Below are 21,845 nucleotides of genomic sequence, written 5' to 3' on the forward strand. Positions count from 1 at the left end.
TGACCGGACTGAACTGACCGAACTGGACTGACCGGACTGGACTGACCGGACTGACCTGACAGGACTGACTGATCTGACAGGACTGACTGACTGATCTGACAGGACTGACTGGACTGATCTGACAGGACTGACTGACTGACAGGACTGACTGATCTGACAGGACTGACTGACTGATCAGACAGGACTGACTGGACTGATCTGACAGGACTGACTGACTGACAGGACTGACTGATCTGACAGGACTGACTAACTGACAGATCTGACAGGACTGACTGACTGACAGATCTGACAGGACTGACTGACTGGACTGATCTGACAGGACTGACTGATCTGACAGGACTGACTGACTGACAGATCTGACAGGACTGACTGACTGACAGATCTGACAGGACTGACTGACTGACAGATCTGACTGACTGATCTGACAGGACTGACTGACTGGACTGACTGACTGATCTGACAGGACTGACTGACTGATCTGACAGGACTGACTAACCCTAACTCTTACTTTCTTTTTTATTTTATTTTTTTCACTTTTACTGTGGCAAGGCTGACAGCTCTTGTCACAGTGTTTCTCCTCTGCTCTCTCACTGAGATCGGAGGAGAAACAATGTATTTATCAGGCAGATCGCCCGGGAAAGTTTGTTGCTAAAACAAACTTCCCTGGTGATCTCTCTGATTGGCTGGTGTGACGCTGACATCATCGAGACCTGAGCCAATCAGGTCTCGATGATGTCAGAGGTCACAGCACCGGGATCCCCGCCGCTGGCAGGTATGTGGGGGGTCCCGTCGCCGACCACCGGCTGTCACTATCTTTTAAATGCCGCGATCGCTATGGATCGCGGCATCTAGAAGATAGGAACAGGTTAACATCATGGGGACCTGATCCAATCAGGTCCCCATGATGCCACACGTCAGAGCTATCGCTCTGAACCGGTACCGCAGTGCTAGCAGGACCCTGGGGGTCCTGAGCGCTGCGGGACCACCCACCGTTTTTAAACGTCGGCGCTGCACAGAGCCCAGGCAGCGCCGACGTTTATGTACAGTGGGCGGTCGGGAACCGGTTAAAGGAAAATTCTCATTTGGATATTCAATCCGATCTGCCGGACATAGATTATAAAACATGAGTAACTGAGCAAAATCATAAATAGTTTAGTGGGAAAAGACTGAGTTTAACTCTTCTTTTATTAATCTAAATCTCCTATACTTCTGGGCTTAGGAGCCTCGTGGGTGGTCCTAATCAATGATTTACATCTCTGTAAGCACTGTCATACGCCCACTGGACTCCTAAGCCTAAAATAAGCGAAGATTTAGATTTATTACACTGAATTTTTCACCATAAAACTATATATCAATCTTCTCAGCTACTCATGCTCTATAACATGCTGCCTCCATATCGAACACAATGGGATGCATATGTAGATATTTATAGCTATCTCAGACACATAAAGTCGTGTTATGGACAAGACTTAGTTGAATTAATGGTGTCCATGCTGATTTTCTTGCAATTCTTGATACAGAGAGGTTTGTTTAAAAAAATAAAATTCATGTGAAAAAAAAATGAAAAAGATTTGCCGATAATACAGGTATATACTATAGGTAAACTGTCAAAATATTATTATAATAGCACATAATATATTTCAAGGTTGGGAGCATAACATTAGCTTTGTGTTCCCCCTATAAGTAAAGAACTTCCCCATGAGAAAGCAATCATGCGATTCATGCATCGGGACAGCTTGGAGGGTCCATCAACCCTGATACACCACTGGTAGATACTTGGCACTCATTCACCATACTATAACAACATGAATTAGATGTAATCATGTGTTATCCAAGTGTGTTATGGTATATTGATGTTCCCTCATCACTTTTTCCTACTTATTAGACCACTATATTATGCATATACCTGTAACACGCTGCAGAGCGGCAGCCGTGGGCGAGGCACTCATCTTCTCCAAGACGCCCCGACGTGGCGATACATGAAAGAGTGGGTCCTGGCTGGATGTTGGTGTTAGTGTTGTGTGGGGCTTACGCCCATGCAGGCTACCTTTAGCCGATGGTGTTGGCTGGCCAGGACCACGAATTCCATAGATTAATAAAAGAGACTTCTGTTCAAGCATGGGGACTTTACTGAACTTGATAAGCGTTATGTACAGGAATAGCGGGTTCACAGTCTTAAGCACGTTTCCTTCACAGTAAGAAGCCTTTTCATTCCCACTGTATCGGTCCTCTGTAGGCTACTCCAGGGCTCTGAAATCCTGATCAGTGAGTTTCTCTCTACTCGTTCAGCAGTTCCGCGTCCTATCACTATGGATGCCATAGATCTACCGCTCAGGACCCCCACTAGTCCCACCCTCTCAGTCCTCGTTAGGTCACTTCGGCACTAGCAAAGTCTCGGGTTTTCATTGTGACTCGGCATCTTAACCTATAACGCCTTTTGGAAAGTCTCTCAGACTCATCAGTAACTCTCTTAGGATCTCAATATTCCTCGCTACAGTCTATTCTAGCTGTGGATCACACCTTGGCAGCACTGCACACTTGTTACTCTCCAAACATTATCTCACACTATCCAGGAAGCACATCCTGTCCCTATCACTAAGCCCTTGCCCCTGTGGACTAGTCCCAACACTTAACTACTTCTGACCCTGCTATCTGTTGCTGGGCAGAACTTCCTTACACTGCACACTATGCATATTATACTAACAATACTTATCACACTCTATACATTCCCTATAACACTGCTACACACTATGCATATTATTCTAACAATACTTATATTAGGCCTGTATCTATCACATCCTGCATTACTATACATTATGCATATTACACTTCAAAAGTTATCACACTCTATGTCATAGTACATCACACCAGAACATATCACATGACACAACACTATTCACATAACATGATTGTGGTCTTCAGGGGTAGAAATGCGACAGTTCAGTCCATACACCTTACATACTATTTATTTTAACTATGTTTCAATAAAATTTTATTTTAAAGATTTTCTGGTGGTTTGTGGCTACTCCAGCAGTGGTGTCTTCAGGTTTAACTATACATTTAAACTGTACAGACTTTTCTCAAAGAACCAGACTTACCAGTGGACAATTATCTTTGGCTGCCTCCCTGGATTTGTACTTTGCCAGTCTCTTCTTTTTCTTATGGAGAGGTTTCGATTCTAGAATCATCTCTTCTAGCTCGAATGTTGGGTCACAGTTCAGTCTTCCTTTCTATCATATATAGAAACAGATCATTAACATGGTGATGATGGGCGTCTTGCAGATCACATTCCCAAATTTACATTGAAGCTATCCCTAAAATGACCTACAATGACGATACAATCCAAGTACTATGTCTACAGACTTCTGACTACAATGAGCATTTCCATAGACTGAAAATATAAAATAAAGAAACATAATAGAAAGGAAAAATTAATGCCAAGAATAAAAAAGACAGTCAGCGACAATAGCTGGTTAATTGCCCTTTTGGCACAAATCGTCTACTGCTATAGATTCTGTCCACCAAGTAGACCACACTTTAAATCTAATGTATATCCACTCTTGAATCCTATTATTATTTTTATCTTAATGGGCTCAAACTTTTGTGTGGCTTACATTCTTAATATATCTTTCTAGGGTTTGCGTACTGCTGCATAGACATAGATTTAAAAAGAAACTATCAGGAAGTCAAAAGTGGACAGTTTTTTTTGTTCTTATTTTATTCCCACTTGTCCCATGAGCATGCTGTTTGTTTTTTTTAAATCTGCCACACGGATCCAGATATACAGGCTTTTAATTCAGTGCTAATTTTTATGGTCTTTTTTGGGGGGGCGGTGCTCATATGATTCTCTGGGGGCATCTCGTTTGGCTGCTCTGCATAAGTCCCCTGTGAGTCACACCTCCTTGTAAAGATCATAAAAATTAGCACTCAGCAAAAAGGCCAGTATCTCTGGAAATGTATGGCGGATTTAAAAATAACAACAAAACAACAACAAAAACATCATACTTAGTAGAGGAGAGGAAACAGAAATAAGAGTAAAAACTGGCCACTTTTGGTTTGGTGACAGATCGCTTTTAAAAGTGAACATTCTAGCTGACTTAAACCACCACTAGAGGGAGTTTAAGAGCTCACTGCATACAATTTATGCATTGAACTCAAAGTTAAGACAGTATACAGTGTGCGGCTTCTAGTAACATCTTCATTGGGTGTCATTCACGTGGGTCTCCTATAGGCTCAAGCTTCTAAATGTAGCTTTGTTCACTGATTATACAGTATATTGTAATATACTTTAAATACTTGACCAATATACCACATGAAACGATAGATAGATAGATAGATAGATAGATAGATAGATAGATAGATAGATAGATAGATAGATAAAAAAGTATTCATCTTTACAGCTGGACGGAGGAGCATCAAAATAATTTTTTTCTGTTGAGCCCAAAATACTTTAGTACAGTACTCAATGGGCCCTATACATTATTGCAATTGCACCTGTTGTTGGTTGAGTTTTTAGTGTTTTGTGCCTATATTTTGGTTTGTGCCCTATTCATCTTTCCATTTGCATCTTTTTTTTAAAGCCTATTTTATATGTAAAGATGGTTTTGCCTGGTTCATAATATATGAACTTTCGAAAAAAATTTGTTCCAAGTGTATTCCAGCCAACACCCCCCCCCCCCCCCCACTTCCCAACATGTTTTTTTTTTGCATTAAAAAGACAACAATCAAAATGAACCTTGTGCTCCATTTTTAAGAATATAGTGCAAAAAATAGCAACAAATCACAAAACAAGAATAAAGGTCACTAAAAAAACACGAACTACCCCATGTTTAAATACATTTTTTTATTCGTAGCTGCAGTGTAATTTTACATTTCAACATGGTAACAGCTAATGGTATTTTTTGTGTCAGACTCCACTTCTTATATTATAATTAGAGATGAGTGAATCGATTTGATGAGAATTGGACTTCTATTGATTTTTTAGAAATTTGCTGAACCCAGCGAATTCTAACAATAATCAATTTTATTTGAGCATATTGCCTAAAATAGCTGCTGCCACTTGACATATTTAAGAAGGTTGCATTAGCCAAAGATGAATCATGACCTCATGCATGGTCGGGCTTCCCCATAATGCTTTACAGATATCACATCACATTATAGAGCACAATCAATCAGGGTGAACTATCATATCCTGTATAAAAGCAGAGGCAGGGAAGGCAACGGCCATTTTGTGGTAAATCTGGATAGTGAGAAGAAGTCACAGCTCATAGTTTAGCCATATAGAGAGGAAGACATAAAACACTGTATAAACTATACAGATAGTGTGTGATAGCAAAAAAAATTAGAGTGTGAGGAACAGAGAATAATACAGATTGACCTGACAGGGAGAGAATGATAGGAGAGTCTCGGTATCTGTGAGGCAGTAGAGTCGCTGTGTCTGTAAGGCAGGACAATCACTGAATCTGTGAGGCGAAAGATTCACTGAGTCTGTGAGGCAGGAAAGTTACTGAGTCTGTGAGGCAGGAAAGTTACTGAGTCTGTGAGGCAGGAGAGTCACTGAGTCTGTGAGGCAGGAGAGTCACTGAGTCTGTGAGGCAGGAGAGTCATTGTATAGGTGAGGCAGGAGAGTCACTGTATAGGTGAGGCAGGGGTGTCACTGTGTCTGTTAGGCAGGAGAGTCACTGAGTGTGAGGCAGAAAAGTCACTGAGTCTGTGAGGCAGGAAAGACACTGAGTCTGTGAGGCAGGAAAGACACTGAGTCTGTGAGGCAGGAAAGACACTGAGTCTGTGAGGCAGTAGACTCACTGAGCCTGTGAGGCTGGAAAGTCACTGAGTCTGTGAGGCAGGAAAGACACCTAGTCTGTGAGGCAGAGAGTCTGTGAGGCAGGAAAGTCACTGTGTCTGTGAGGCAGGAAAGTTACTGAGTTTGTGAAGCAGGATAGTCACTGTATATGAGAGGCAAGATAGTCATTGTATGTGTAAGGTAGGAGAGTCACTGTGTCTATGAGGCAGGAGAGTCAATGAGTCTATGAGGCAGGAAAGTTACTGAGTCTGTGAGGCAAGATAGTCACTGAGTCTGTGAGGCAGGAAAGTTACTGAGTCTCTGAGGCTAGATAGTCACTGCATATGAGAGGCCAGATAGTAATTGTATGTGTGAGGCAGGAGAGTCACTGTGTCTGTGAGACAGGAGAGTCACTGTGTCTGTGAGGCAGGAGAGTCACTGGGTCTGTGAGGCAGGAAAGTTAGTGAGTCTCTGAGGCAGGAGAATCAGTGTGTCTGAGGCAGGAGAGTCACTGAGTGTCACGCCAGGTGTGGGAAAGACTTAGTGCAACACAGGAGGAAGAGGGAAAGGGAGCCCAGACACTAGGGAAAGGGGGAGTGGAGACCTCCTAGACTGGTCTAGTGTCATCCTGTCTCAACTACCGTCCCTATATTGGCTCTTCACCAATCACCGCACGTGTGCCTTGCCCTGACTTTCCCTGACGTATGGCTAAGGCTAGGGAAGAGAGGAGATGAGCACTAGTCAATCTCCACTAAACTCTATAGACAACAAGGGTAGACAAACAGGGGGAGATTGCTTAGCTTTAGACGACTCCAGACAAATGCGCACACGGCCTCAAGCTCCAGAGAGAACGAAGTACTGATCTTGCTAAAGCCTCACAAGTAGTAATTAATATCGCCGGCACCTCCCTCTCAGACACACCAGGTATTTATACACTCAGGCCAGGGAGCTAATTAGCCAGAGGGAGGTAGCGGCTGGGTCCTAGAGACAGCCAGTCTCTAAGAAGATGTCTGTAATGCCAAACGTAGAGATCTCCTGCAACCAACTGCAGGGTGATTGTCTGTCACCTCTGACACACCCGTGACAGTGACTCTGTGAGGCAGGAATGTTACTGAGTCTGTGAGGCAGGATAGTCACTGGGTCTGTGAAGCAGGAAAGTTACTGAGTCTGTGAGGCAGGAGAATCAGTGTGTCTGAGGCAGGAGAGTCACTGAGTCTGTGAGGCAGGAACGTTACGGAGTCTGTGAGGCTAGATAGTCACTGTATATAAGAGGCAGGAGAGTCACTGAGTCTGTGAGGCAGGACAGTCACTGAGTCTGTGAGCCAGAAGAGTCACTGAGTCTGTGAGGCTTGAGAGTTACTGAGTCTGTGAGGCAGGAGAGTCACTGAGTCTGTGAGGCAGGAGAGTCACTGAGTCTGTGAGGCAGAAGAGTCACTGTGTCTGTGAGGCAGAAGAGTCACTGAGTCTGTGAGGCAGGAGAGTTACTGAGTCTGTGAGGCAGGAGAATCAGTGTGTCTGAGACAGGAAAGTCACTGAGTCTCTGAGGCAGGAACGTTACTGAATCTGTGAGGCTAGATAGTCACTGTATATGAGAAGAAGGAGAGTCATTTAGTCTGTGAGGCAGAAGAGTCACTGAGTCTGTGAGGCAGAAGAGTCACTGAGTCTGTGAGGCAGGAGAGTTACTGAGTCTGTGAGGCAGGAGAATCAGTGTGTCTGAGGCAGGAGAGTCACTGAGTCTGTGAGGCAGGAGAGTTACTGAGTCTGTGAGGCAGGAGAATCAGTGTGTCTGAGGCAGGAGAGTCACTGAGTCTGTGAGGCAGGAGAGTTACTGAGTCTGTGAGGCAGGAGAATCAGTGTGTCTGAGACAGGAAAATCACTGAGTCTCTGAGGCAAGAACGTTACTGAATCTGTGAGGCTAGATAGTCACTGTATATGAGAAGAAGGAGAGTCACTGAGTCTGTGAGGCAGGAGAGTCACTGAGTCTGTGAGGCAGGAAAGTTACTGAGTCTGTGAGGCAGGAAAGTCACTGTGTCTGAGGCAGGAGAGTCACTGTATATGAGAGGCAAGATAGTCATTGTATGTGTGTGTGAGGCAAGAGAGTCCCTGTATATGAGAGGCAGGAGAGTCACTGTCTGTGAGGCAGGAGAGTCACTGTCTGTGAGGCTGAGCCAGTGAGGGACATACAGTATAGCTGGTATCTGGTTATACTGTAGTAATGCAGCAATTCAGTCCAGTAGAGGACATATTATTTGATGCAAGCACATATGGGCCCAAGAGGCAAGATGGCCCACTTCTACCTCCAAAATACTTGGAATTATGGATTATGATGAGCTATTGGACTGCAAAGGGCCCATATACTGTTCTTACACAGAGGCCGTTTTCTGTATGTCTTGTCACTGATTCAGTCCTACATGCAAATCTTTTCAGGGCTTTTCACTGTCAATTAAATTTCCTGGCAAAATTCTGCGAAGCTGGCACAATTCCAATTTTCATTTTTCATTTCTACTTATAATACTGTTGTAGGGTATACTATTATGTGGCAAATAAAGGTGAAAAACGAAAATGTAGTAGGAAATGATGTATCATGATGTAACCGAAGCAAAACTGAACAAGTATGTATAGAATTTAATTTTACTATCATGTACAGTAGAGGATTTCTCTTTCCGTCATGGATGACAATGGCAATCTGTTGGTACAGAGAAGAATTGGAAATTTTCTCTTCATCCCCTGGGGTTGTACTTATATTGTCTGACAAATCATTATTTGCAACGTAGGAAATGTAAAAGATGGCATTTGATCAGCCATAATGCTTGGCTCCTTTTGAAGAAAGGCGCACTCTCGCAACAAAAATAACACAGGCTCGCGTACTGCACACCCATGCGCTATCATTGTGTTTTGCAAGTATAATAAAACTTGTGCTGGACAAAAAAAAAGAAAATTCACTTTCCCGTATTAGTTGTAATGACATTTAATGACTCCCGGATGATAGAATTAAAAGCTCATTCTAATTCTGTTTAGTAATAGGGAAAATATTACAGTATGCTCTAATGCACAGATAATCAGGAAGAATTATAACTCTTAATAATAATAATAATAATAATAATAATTAATTAATTATAATAATGCTAAAAAAAATTCCATATTTTCTTGGGTACGTTTTTTTTGCATTTTTTAATGACGGTATTTTTTTTTTTTACAGGTGAAAAATATTTAAAAAAATATAGAAAGAAAAATATATAAAATGTCCATCAAAACTAAAAACAAAATAGAAATTTTTTTTCAAAAATCCACATTCTAATTAAATTAATCCACAACCTTGTCCACAGCAGAAACCTTGTCAACTATACTTATTATAATCTTTTGAACGTTAAAAATTCCCTGGGGTTTGAAAATGTAAATAGAAAAAAAATTTATATGATTCATAATAATATTATCTTGTAAATATTAGGCTTTGTGCACACGTTGAGCATTTGCAGCAAGTTTTTCGGCATCAAAAACCAGGGTCTTTGCAGGAAAAACTCTGCATTTTTACATGTCTTTTTGTTGCATTTTAAATGCGTTTTTCCCCAATTTATTGAATGGGCAGAAAATACTGCAAAAACGCTGAAAGAATTGACATGCTGTAAATTAAAGAAAAAATGCTTCGATGGTTCAAATCTTCAAGGAAGAAATAAGCAGCGTGTGCACGGAATTTCAGAAATGTCATTCACTTTGCTGGTACCATAAAACTTTGTTTTTTTTCCAAGGTAAAATGAGTGGAAAAATGCTGTAAATACGCGACATATGAACAAGCGCCTATAAACCATACAAATGTCATACAGACAAAATAAATCAGTGAGAAATAGTAATAAAATAGGGCCAAAATACCTCACTTGGCTGCTTTCTCATAAAAACAGCGCCACATCTATCACACAGGTTGTGGACGGTATTGCAGGCTAGCTTTATTAATTTCAATGGAGCCGAGCTGCAATACCAGACCTAACCCTTGGATAGGAGTGGCGCTGTTTTTGAAGAACGCTGCCATGTTAATCTAAAATAGGAAAACCCATTCATTTAAAAATGAGTTAGCTACCACATCCATAAATGAACATACCAGAACTTAGAAAAAATAATATATATAAATATATGTATGTGTATATATATATATATATATTTAATTATATATGTATATATATATATATATATATATATATAATATTTAATTATAAATATTTGTAAAATATTTAATTATAAATATATATTTATATATATTATTTTTTCTTATCTGAAAATTATGACTAAGGTTGAGAATATTTGAAAAAATAAATATATATATATTATTTTCAGAATATTCAGGACTAAATATACAATATATAAATAAATATTTTACATTCTCAATATTTTCAAGCTTAATCATAACATTCAGGACTATATATACAGTATATCTAAATATATATTTTCCCTTCTGAAATATTCTCAAATATAGACATTATATATGTGAATATAGTCTGGAACACTATGACTAAGCTTTAGAGTATTTGCTTATTTTATAGTCAAAATAATAATAAAAAAAAAACACACTGAAACCTGTAATAAACCACAATAAAAATATAAATTGAGAATAAAATCCTTTACTTTTAGCCTTCAGTTCTATCCTGAATTCTACAGACCTGACTGTCATTGATGAAAGGAAATAAAAATGTGTCGCATTCATATTACAGTCCCATTTGTTTCCAAATTTTTGTGGATTTGTCTTGCATGACTAGCAGAAAATATTAGTCTGGAATAGGCTTGGTTTTATTGTTAGACTGAAAAGATAATGGAAGCGACCCATCTGGGAGATACAGTAATGGATGGAAGCCTGGGACATGGTAAAAAGAACTGTTAGACACTGATGGCAAAAGGGGACATTCGTCATCATCATGAATTTTTTCTGAAAAATATAATTTTTTTAAATTGTTTGGCTTTGCCTTATAAGTTGTTTCTCAGTAGATACTTACATATATCCACCACTGAATAGTATTGAATACAAATATATACTGCATGTATGGTAATTGAATATAGTTTTAAATATGCTCTTGGATACATCAACATTTGTCTTCATTATACCCTGATGTATCTGATATATACTTTGATAAGAATGCAAAAAAAAAATGAAATGTGGTAAGAACACAGCCTCACATTTGCATTGGCTTCTGCAGTGAAAGTGGCTGACCAGGTAATATCCTCAGAACACATTACTCAGGGACACATTTAAGATGGGTTTGCAAAAAGTTAAAGGTGACGTGTTATCAGAAATTGATCTATCGTTTAAATCAGGTTTTTAAGATAATTTTATTTTTTTTTCATATCAGTATCTATTATTTAAAAAATATAGAAAAACACATTGCTATTTTGACACTTGACACTAATATTAGACTCCTACTTCCTGTTACACATGAACATTAGCAGCAAAAGATCAACTCAGACCCTGTTTATTAGTATAAAAGTATAAACTGGGCATGCTCTAATCTCTGTTCAGCAGATGGAGTTGTGCTGGAGCTGCACAGAGGTGGGTTTGTTGGTGAAAGCATTTAAAACTACTTGAGCTGCTACTGCCTGCCATAACGAGATTGAGGAGACTGTTAGATTTACTTTGCTGTATTGTGCTGAAGAAAGGACTGTTTTTGTTATTCATTTGGACTGAAGAAAGGCTGCTCTCATTTTGGAGCTGTACAGTTTATGAAGTAAAATAAACTTTATTTTGGTTTAGACAGGGGTTGTCCACTACTAGGACAATCCCTTCTTAAACTAAATGTTCGGCCGAGATAAAATAAAAAGCCTATACTGATCTCCCGTTCCAGCTTGATTTAACACGTCCCTTTTGTCACATTATTTTCAGGGGTACCATCATTTCTGTCCAAGCCTATTTGATGGGTTTAATTTTTTTAAAAATTCTGTGGCAGCAGGGTTGAAAAGCAATGTCTGACCTTCATTTGTCCATTTTCATAGATTTTTAATTTATTATTACTTTTGTCAGATTCAAGTTATTTCTGTGACCATTGTGGGTTTTTCTTTCATTAAATGAGGGGTACCAACAATTTTGACCACGTATGTATATACTGTATATGCCTGGTCATGAACTGGGAAAAATAAGGAATAATCAAGATCCAGAGCAGTTGTAACTGGCAGAAAATTTCATATATTCTACTCATTTAGATGATAATTAAAAGTAAATGAAGTAAATGTATAAAATATAAAATCCTGCACAGAGACCAAAGGGACACTGATAAATATTCAGTAAGGAGACGAGGATTTTAATTTCGGTGGTAAGCTCTCTAAGATTGCATTTGCAGGATTTCTCAATGCACGTAATTGTCTTGGCCGTATCTCTAATAGCTCATATAAATATGCCTAATAGACCATGGGATGTGGGAGGTAAATCCTATAAGAACTTGGAATGATAATTTTGGTCTTGTGATGGAAACATAATATCAGCTGATTTTTTACTTTGTATGGTTGGTTTTCTGAAAGAGACTTACCATATTTTTCGGACTATAAGACGCACCTTTTTCCTCCCAAATTTTGGAGGAAAGTGGGGGGTGGGTCTTATAGTCTGAATGTACTATACTGTGTACTATACTGTTGCTCTGGATGGTGGGGGGTGTTGGGGAGCGGCAGTGGCGGGAGCGGGGCACAGGAGGCAGGAGCCCCCTTCTGCAGCCAACACTGTGCCCACTGCTAAAGAAAATGAATATTCATTGCTCCCCACACCCATGGGCTTGTGGAGTACTGAATATTCATCCTCTTTAATAGCGTGCACAGTGTCAGCAGCAGCTGCCGGCTCCTGCTGCGGCTCGGCAGTCATGTGTGCCCGCTATTAAAGAGCATGAATAGTCACTACTCCCCACGACGCATTTTTTCATGGGAAATTCAATTTGCGGAGAAGATATTCTCAAATTTAGTGCCCCTTATTATGTTCTAGGGTCTCTCATGACTATAGACCATAATAAACATAGTGTGTAGAAAATAAAAAAATCCTTATGCTCACTTCGCCGGCCTTCTACTCATCATCATCATCTGTCTGGTCCTCGCCATATATTCAGATCACCACCCTGAGTGATTAAATACCCGGGACTCTCACACTGGGCTGGGATTTCCGGTTTTGATAGGTCCTGGGAGGGTTCTGCACATGCGCAAGCAAGATTACAGTGGAGTCCGTGACGTCATGACATTTCGCGCAGAACTGTCCCTAGGTCCACATCAAAGCCAGAAGTTCTTTGCCAGCATGAGAGGCACAGGGATTTCAGCAAGATGCAGAGGTAATCTGAAGATGGGGTGAGAAATGGACGAGGGGACGGAGAGGTGAGTATAAAAAAAAGTTTTATTTTAATGGATTTTTACAGTTCACAAAAATTTTGCTGAGTCCGCGTGGAAGCTAATTACAGGAAATCTGTATTTTTGAATTATGTTTTTTTTTTTTTTAATTTGAGTAACATTGAATTCCACTCAAATTTATTTGCTCATCTCTAATCATGTTTACATAGATTGGTTTAACATAGCAATTAGTGATAATTTTTGTGTAATACGCATGCTGGTTTAGTGGGTGATACCTCCAATTTATAATGGTCTGCGGTGAGGAAAGAATTCATTGTGACACCCGTTTTACATCTTGGATGGTTATGCTTTAATATCTACAGTATATCCTTTATTTATTTTTTTATTAGAAAAGGGGGATGATTTTTTTTTCACATTTTTCAAATCTTTGTACTTTTACTGTTCACTTTATTTTTTGTTTTGTTTTCCAGGGGAATTGAACCTGCAATTGTTTGATACCTTAATATTACAGTATATAGTAATACAAAAAAACGATTTCCTATGAATCCCAAGATGGTGCCGATGGGGCTGTTCAACAAGACCACTTTAAATAGGAACTAAAGTTTTAAAAACATTTTGATGCGTTGTAGCCACTGTTTAATCATTTTCATCGGTTGTGGTCTAAGTCATGAGAAACCCCCTTGATTACTTAACATAAGGGGGTAGTCATATCTCTGCACAGATCAATGTGAGTTTCATTTTGCATGCTAGCCTGGTGCTTCCCTTATTTATTCTTGTCCTTATTTAGTCTTGTCCTTATTACTCATCACAGTTCTGCTTCATTGCACATGCATTCTGCACAGAATACTGGTAATACAAATAATTATTTGTTCCCATCTTGCCATTTCTTCCATAATTTTTAGAAAGCAGTCTTTCCTTCACCATGGTATTGGGTAGGTTCTGGTGTAAAGAGTATTGTCCTTACAAAGCAACTCACTAGAATCAGCTCTTAAAGCCAGAAAGAATGCTTGGAGATTTCAGCTCTGAAGCTTCACGAGAGTGTCAGAAGTGACAGACAGTCGCTCTGAATCTGGCTGCAGAAGGTCACTGCGTTTGGCATTGCAGACGTCTTCCTAAATTCTTCTCACTTTTGGACCCAGCAGCAACCTCCCTCCTGTTCTGATTGACACACCTGGTCTGGGTGTTTATAAACTCTCAGTCTGCTGCAGGGAGTCGCCGGTGATATTCACATTTTCCCTTGTGAAGGCTTGGAGCTACAGCAGTTGGCTAGCTTCCTCTCTGATGCCCTTGGAGGACATTTGATGTGATCTCTCAGGTGTCTGCTCAAGCTAAGTTTTCCCCCTTTGTTTGTCTCCTTTGTTGTCTTTAGTTTTTATGTGGTTCAACCTCCTACACCTTGTCCAAAAGTGGTTGCAACCTGAATCTTTCTCCCCAGCACAGATGGTGGAGAAGGTCGTTATAGACAGATTTATACACTCTCTTCCAAAGTCGGTGCAATCCTGGGTTGCCCAGGGAGATCTCCATAATGCCAATGAGTTGGTGGGGTTAGTGGCAGGCGGTTGAGAGTTCATTGGGAAAACAAGGGGTCATAGCCTCTCAATACTGGGGTTCCCAAAAGGCAGTGGACACCCAAAAGAAGGGAGCTAGAGCCACACCTGGGGGGCGTCCTAGAGTTCAGGAGGGGTCTGAGTTGCTGCCCAAGGTCCCATAATATAGTGTGTTGGAGATGTCATACCCCTGGCCATATTGCTTCCCGGTGTCCCATAAACTCTGAGCTAATGTACTGCAACATGGGCCGGCATTGCTCCTATTTTGCCTACCCTGCCTGCAGCGCGGTTCCTCAACATGGCGAGGGCCCTGAGGCATGCTCAGTGTCAGTAAACGGGGTACAAGTCTCTGTACTATTGGACTCAGGAAGTCTGGTGACCCTGATAAGGGCCACACTCCCTCATCGACTTATTCCTGGGAAGGTGGTGGGTGTCCGGTGTATCCATGGGGATGCTAAGAACTATCCTGTGGCCCAGGTGAATGTAAACACGGACTGTGGCACCACATCTCATGAAGTGGCGGTTGGTAAGGACCTATTGCATCCCATAATAATTGGGCGTGACTTTGCATTATTCTGGGAAATGTGGGGGAAAGCTGGTTGCTCGGATGACATCCAGATCACCCCTGAGGAAACTTACCCGCAGAACATGGTAGATGAGTTTCCCATGTGTGTTTTTGTGGGCGATGAGGATGAGGCAACATCCCCTGAGGCCAATATCCCTGAGCTGGAGGCGTCCTAGGGAAACTTTGGAACTGCCCAACTCAGGGATTTAACTCTGAAAGGGGCCTTTGAAAATGTTACTGTGTTAAATGGGGTGCCTCAGGAGCCGGGGCTGACACTCTGTTCCCTCATTTTGCTGTGAATGGGGATTTGCTGTACAGAGTAACCAAGCTAAGGGGTGAGGGAATAGAACAGTTGCTGGTGCCAGGGCCCTATAGACGCAGAGTGTTAGACAGGGCTCATTCTCATGGGTTGGGTGGTCACCTGGGTGCAGACAAGACTCAGGAACGGATCCTCCAGAGATTCTACTGACCAGGTTTCTATAGAGAAATAAAGAGTTATTGTCATCCCTGCCCCACATGCCAGATAACCTCCCCAGTGGCCCACTTACGCAGTCCCCTAGTGTCCCTACCCGTCATCGAGGTTCCATTCGAATGCATAGCAATGGATCTAGTGGGGCTTCTGGTCAAGATCGCCCGAGGACATCAGTATATCCTGATGGTATTAGATTATGCTACATGATATCCGGAAGCCATACCACTACGAAACTCCTCCGCCAGGTGTATAGCCCAGGAGTTAGTCCACATGTTTTCAAGAATGGGGTTGCCTAAGGAGATCCTAACAGACCAAGGAATTCCATTTATGTTGAAGGTCATGAGGGAATTGTGCAAGACATTGCAGATTGCACAACTGAGGACCTCCGTGTACCATCCCCAGACGGACGGACTGGTCGAGAGGTTTAACAAAACCTTGAAAGCAATGTTGAGGAAAGCAGTGAAAAAGGATGGCCGAGACTAGAACTGTCTGCTTCCCTATCTGTTGTTCGCCATCAGGGAAGTTCCCCAAGCTTCCACAGGTTTCTCCCCATTTGAACTACTCTATGGACGACAACCTCGAGGACTCCTGGATGTGGCAAAAGAGTCCTGGAAGCTGAGACCACTCTCTATAGGTGTGTGGTGGAGCACATTGCCCAGATGCAAGAGAGGATTGCCCATGTGATGCCCATTGTGAGGGAGCACCTCCTCAAGGCACAAGAGGCACAGTCCAGGGTGTATAATAGGTCAGCCAGGGTGAGACCGTTCAACCCAGGAGATCGAGTGCTTGTGCTAGTGCCCACAGTGGAGAGCAAGTTCATGGCCAAGTGGCAGGGCCCCTATGAGGTGGTAGAGAAAGTGGGGGAAGTCAACTATAAAATCCACCAACCGGGGAAGAGGAAGCCCTACCAAATTTACCATGTTAACTTGATTAAGCCATGGCAAGATAGAGAGCCCATGGAAGCTCCCTGTTTAGTGGCTGAGGCTGACACCGATGTGAAAGAGGTCAAGGTGGAAGAGTCACTCTCACGTGCCCAAAAGCAACAGTGCAAAGAGTTGCTACAGCAAAATAAAGACCTGTTTTCGGAGTTGCCAGGATTTACTCATGTCATAGAGCATGAGGTACTCACAGAGCCTCATGTTCTCTTCAATATAAAACCATACCGGATCCCAGAGGCCCGCAGAGAGGTGATCTCAAAAGAAGTGAGGTGGATGCTTAACCTGAGAGTCATTGAAGAGTCCAAAAGTGGATGGTCCAGTCCTACAGTCTTAGTGCCGAAACCAGATGGGGAATGGCGGGCTTCGGTGATGTAGGATTCGGAGAAGCAGGCTCCAGCACACATAGTGCTGAGAGGAATTTAATGAGCCCGGATTACAGGGCCGGGTTTTATGAGCAGCTGAAAGAGCGGGGGGAAACAGCTGCTCACTTACCTCAGGTCCAGGTCTTGGAAGGCTGATTTAAGACAGCTGCGCCTGTCTCAGTCTGTCTGTGTTTGTTGGGGAAGGTGAGCAGACCTTGCATGTGTTGCTCAGACTCTGCTGGAGGCAGAGGAAGGCACTTTGTTTAAACGGCTCAGGCAGTGCTGCATGGACATGTTATTTTGAGCTTTGTTCTGTTATTCCTTTTTGTGCCAGGAAAAGGCTGTTACTTTTGTTTTCTCACTGGTGTATGGACACTAAATACAGCACCAGTTTGTTTGAACCCGCGGACTGCATCACTGTGTGAACCTGTGCCTACCTTCAATGCGGCACAGTGAGTACAAATCCCTACAACAACATGAGCCCCACATTGGCTCCAATATACAGCATGAGCTCCACATAGCCTCTTATATACAGTATGAGCCCCACGTAGCCTCCTATATACAGTGTGAGCCCCAAATAGCCTCATATATGCAGCATGAACCTCACAAAGCCTCCCTATATACAGTGTGAGCCCCACTTAGCCTCCTATGCACAGCATGAGCCCCACATAGCCTCCCATGTACAGCATGAGCCTACATATAGCCTCTTATATACAGCATGAGCACCACATAGCCTCCCTATATAAAGCATAAGCCCCACATAGCCTCCCTGTATGCAGCATGAGCCTCCACATAGCCTCGTATTTACAGTGCGAGCCCCCACATAGCCTCCTATATACAGCATGAGCCCCACATAGCCTCCAATATATAGCATGAGCTCCACATAGCCTCTTATATACAGTTTGAGCCCCACATAGCCTCTTATATACAGTATGAGCCCCAAATAGCCTCATATATGCAGCATGAACCCCACATAGCCTCCCTATATACAGCGTGAGCCCCACTTAGCCTCCTATGCACAACATGAGCCCCACATAGCCTCCCATGTACAGCATGAGCACCACATAGCCTCCCTGTATACAGCATGAGCCTCCACATAGCCTCTTATATATAGCATAAGCCCCACATAGCCTCCCATATACAGCATGAGTCCCACATAGCCTCCCTATATACAGCATGAGCCTCACATAGACTGTTATATACAGCATGAGCCCCACATAGCCTCAATAGCTGATGCTGTTACTATTGTACATAATACAAGATTTTAGCCTTAGAATAAACTTCTGGAATTTTTATACGTGCCTCTGTAGTCGAGTTAAAGCTACCTAATGTCGTAAGTACTGGTTCATACAGATGTCCATAGAAACGGTATATAAAGAGCCCCACACTCACAGTTGTTCTTAGATTGTTTACCCTCTGACCAGCTTTGCTTCTGAGAGACTCTGCCTCTCTAACATGCTCTTTTTATACACAGTTATGAGACTTTGTTGCAAATTGACCCTCCGGCTGTTTTTCATTAGTGCCACTTACTTTTCCAGCCTCTTGTTAACCTTGTCCACACGTTTTTTGGGATGTGTTGCTGCCATCTTGAGTTCATTTTTTCAAATGAAATGGAAAAATATCTAATATTCAATTACTGATCTGTGTCCTATGTTCTGTTGTGAATATACTGTATATTCAATGTCCAATGTACCTAACCTCTGTATTATGTCTAAAACTTAATAAATAAAAAATAATAAGAAATATAAATAATTCAATTTTTTTTAGCAGAGCATTATAGGAGAAATAGATAAGACATTTTAATTTCATGTCAACCACTAAGAGGAAAGTGAAGTGTAGAAGATTAACAATTATACAAAAAACCACTAATGACTTTCTGGGATATTCTTCCCTGTAAAACCTGTGGTTTTTCAGTCAGAGGCTACAGCTGGCACGCAATCATCAAGAGCTGAGAGTCAGCCAACACAAGTCCCCTGCCAAAATGTCTGCTCATTTCACTTGTCTCAGATGTTATGTAGTGTATTAAATATTCACGGCCATAATGTTCTTCTTATCTTGGTAAACATGACATTTCATTGGCAACATGTCTACCATTGAGAATTGGCTTGCATAAGACATATTGGCAGATTGCGGTAGGTGAGTATGATTAAAATCATATCCTACACAAATAGAATATACAAAACGCTACAGATCATTTCTTTGCCTCATCTAACCACTGCGGGGATACAAATGTTTTGCCAAGAAAGGGGGAATTAGATTCTCATAAGTGAAATATTCCTTATAATGAAAGCCAAGCCCAAAGAGGCCTCCTGCCTTCTTAAAGGGAATCTGTCACCAGGTTTTTTCTACCTCACCCGAGAGCAGCATAACGTTATGGAAGTGACCCCAATTTATATGATATGTCACTTAGTTTTCCTGGGTGCAGCAGTTGTGACACAATCAGAGTTTTTAGATGAAGCTTGCAGCAGAGCTCAGAAAGCTAACTCCGCCCACACCTCTGATTGGCAGCTTTCTGTGTACATTATATATTGACAAAAAGCTGCTAATCACTGCTGGGGGCGTGGCTGGACCAGGAGGCAGGCGGGAGCTAGTCCAGCAGTGATAATCTCCTGCTGATTAAACCCTCATTGTATTGAAACAGAACACAGCATAATAAGTGACACATCGCTGAAATCAATGTCTCAGCCCATACCTCATTCTGTCCTCAAATAACATATTACAAATTCCCTTTAAAGGAAAGTGCTGCCTTAAAATAATTCTCCATACATTGTTGCAATGAGAACCAGTACTCAATGTGAGACTGCTCATCCAGTCAACAAGTACTGTGTTCTGTATTTACATGGGGATGAAAACAGCTAAATTTTCATAATTTTTCCCATGAAGAATATCGTGTTACATTTCCTCAATAAGAGACAGTCCTTCCCATCTCAAAGGATTAAAAATGCAAATTGCATAATCCAAAAAAAAAGGCTCCAAAGAACAGTATGAAATATATGATATAGTATGACATCATGTTGTGTTACTGAGTGAGCCATAGCGGCCCATAATCCTCATATAACTGCTTATGCCTCCCATCATTGCCATGTTTCCTATCATATTCTATTCTTATTTTGTATAACTAATTTCTAGAAGATTGGTTCCATTACACGCCGCTATACTTACACCCCTAATCTGCCTATTAACCATTATCTCAGTGTGTGATTGCTCAAATGTAACGATACACAGAATACATTTCTATCTCTTCGAAGTATCTATCTGAAAATTGGACTAACGGAGCTTGTCCTACAAAGAAAAAGCCTTCACAGATCTTTGAAATAAAAGTTGTTGTTAGATAATGGCGACGCAAAACCATGTTTGTTTTTTTTAAAGTGTGCAAAAATAGTAAAACATACAAAATAACTATTGCTGTAATTGTACTGGCTAGAGATGAGCGAATAAATTCAAGTGGAATTGAATTCTACTCGAATTTTACAAAATTTGTATTTGTCAAAGTGCGGATTTTTTTGTAATTAGCTTCCACCGGCTGCCAGACCTGGACTAAAGCATCCGCCAACTCCTGGACAGTCTGTGGTGCAACGTGACGTTGGTGGATGGAGCGAGACATGATGTCCCAGATGTGCTCAATCGGATTCATGTCTGGGGAACGGGCGGGCCAGTCCATAGTTTCAATGCCTTCATCTTGCAGGAACTGCTGACACACTCCAGCCACATGAGGTCTGGCATTGTCCTGCATTAGGAGGAACCCATGGCCAACCGCACCAGCATATGGTCTCACAAGGTGTCTGAGGATCTCATCTCTGTACCTAATGGCAGTCAGGCTACCTCTGGCGAGCACATGTAGGGCTGTGCAGCCCTCCAAAGAAACGCCACCCCACACCATTACTGACCCACTGCCAAACCGGTCATGCTGAAGGATGTTGCAGGCAGCAGATCGCTCTCCATGGCGTCTCCAGACTCTGTCACGTCTGTCACATGTGCTCAGTGTGAACCTGCTTTCATCTGTGAAGAGCACAGGGTGCCAGTGGCGACTTTGCCAATCCTGGTGTTCTGTGGCAAATGGCAAGCGTCCTGCACGGTGTTGGGCTGTGAGCACAACCCCCATCTGTGGACATTGGGCCCTCATACCATCCTCATGGAGTAGGTTTCTAACCTAAATGTGCAGACACATGCACATTTGTGGCCTGCTGGAGGTCATTTTGCGGGGCTCTGGCAGTGCTCCTCCTGTTCCTCCTTGCACAAAGGCGGAGGTAGCGGTCCTGCTGCTGGGTTGTTCCCCTCCTATGGCCCCCTCCACGTCTCCTGGTATCTGCTCCATGCTGTGGACACTGTGCTGACAGACACAGCTACCCTTCTTGCCACAGCTCGCACTTATGTGCCATCCTGGATGAACTGCACTACCTGAGCAACTTCTGTGGGTTGTACTGTAGACACCGCCTCATGCTACTGTACCTCTAGGGGTGAGAGCAATGGCAAAATGAAAAACTGACCAAAACAACAGCCAAAAAGGATGAGAACAGAGAAACGGTCTGTGGTCAAAACCTGCAGAACCGCTCCTTTATAGGGGGTATCTTGCCGATCATTTCTAGCAGTTGTCTGTTCCATTTGCACAACAGCAGGAGAAATTGATTCACAATCAGTGTTGCTTCGTAACTGGACAGGTAGATATCACAGAAGTGTTACTGACTTGGAGTTACATTGTGTTGTTTAAGTGTTCCCTTTATTTTTTTGAGCAGTGTATTATTTATTTGTCATGTAAAAAGACGTTCCTGTGTATTAAGCAGCCCAGATACAGGAAGAGGACATAGCTATTTCTAAAGAGTTAATCTACTAGAAGAGTAAGTAACTGCTTGTAATGGGTTAAAGGGATTTCCACTACTTGGACA

The 21,845-nt window shown here is 42.0% G+C and overlaps 1 protein-coding gene across 4 annotated transcripts in view; it reads right to left on the minus strand.

Moving 5' to 3' along the window:
* STK32B (serine/threonine kinase 32B) overlaps window positions 1-21,845 on the minus strand; it is a 481,347-nt gene that overhangs the window by 53,444 nt on the left and 406,058 nt on the right. For all 4 annotated transcript variants that reach the window (XM_073648385.1, XM_073648355.1, XM_073648366.1 and 1 more), the window contains one exon: window positions 3,099-3,230. In XM_073648385.1, coding sequence (XP_073504486.1) covers window positions 3,099-3,230 — 132 coding nt within the window. The remainder of the gene's footprint in view (window positions 1-3,098; window positions 3,231-21,845) is intronic.

Source organism: Phyllobates terribilis, unplaced genomic scaffold (genome assembly GCF_046119375.1).
Source record: "Phyllobates terribilis strain yellow unplaced genomic scaffold, ASM4611937v1 Scaffold_1__5_contigs__length_1240528914, whole genome shotgun sequence".
NCBI lineage: Eukaryota > Metazoa > Chordata > Amphibia > Anura > Dendrobatidae > Phyllobates > Phyllobates terribilis.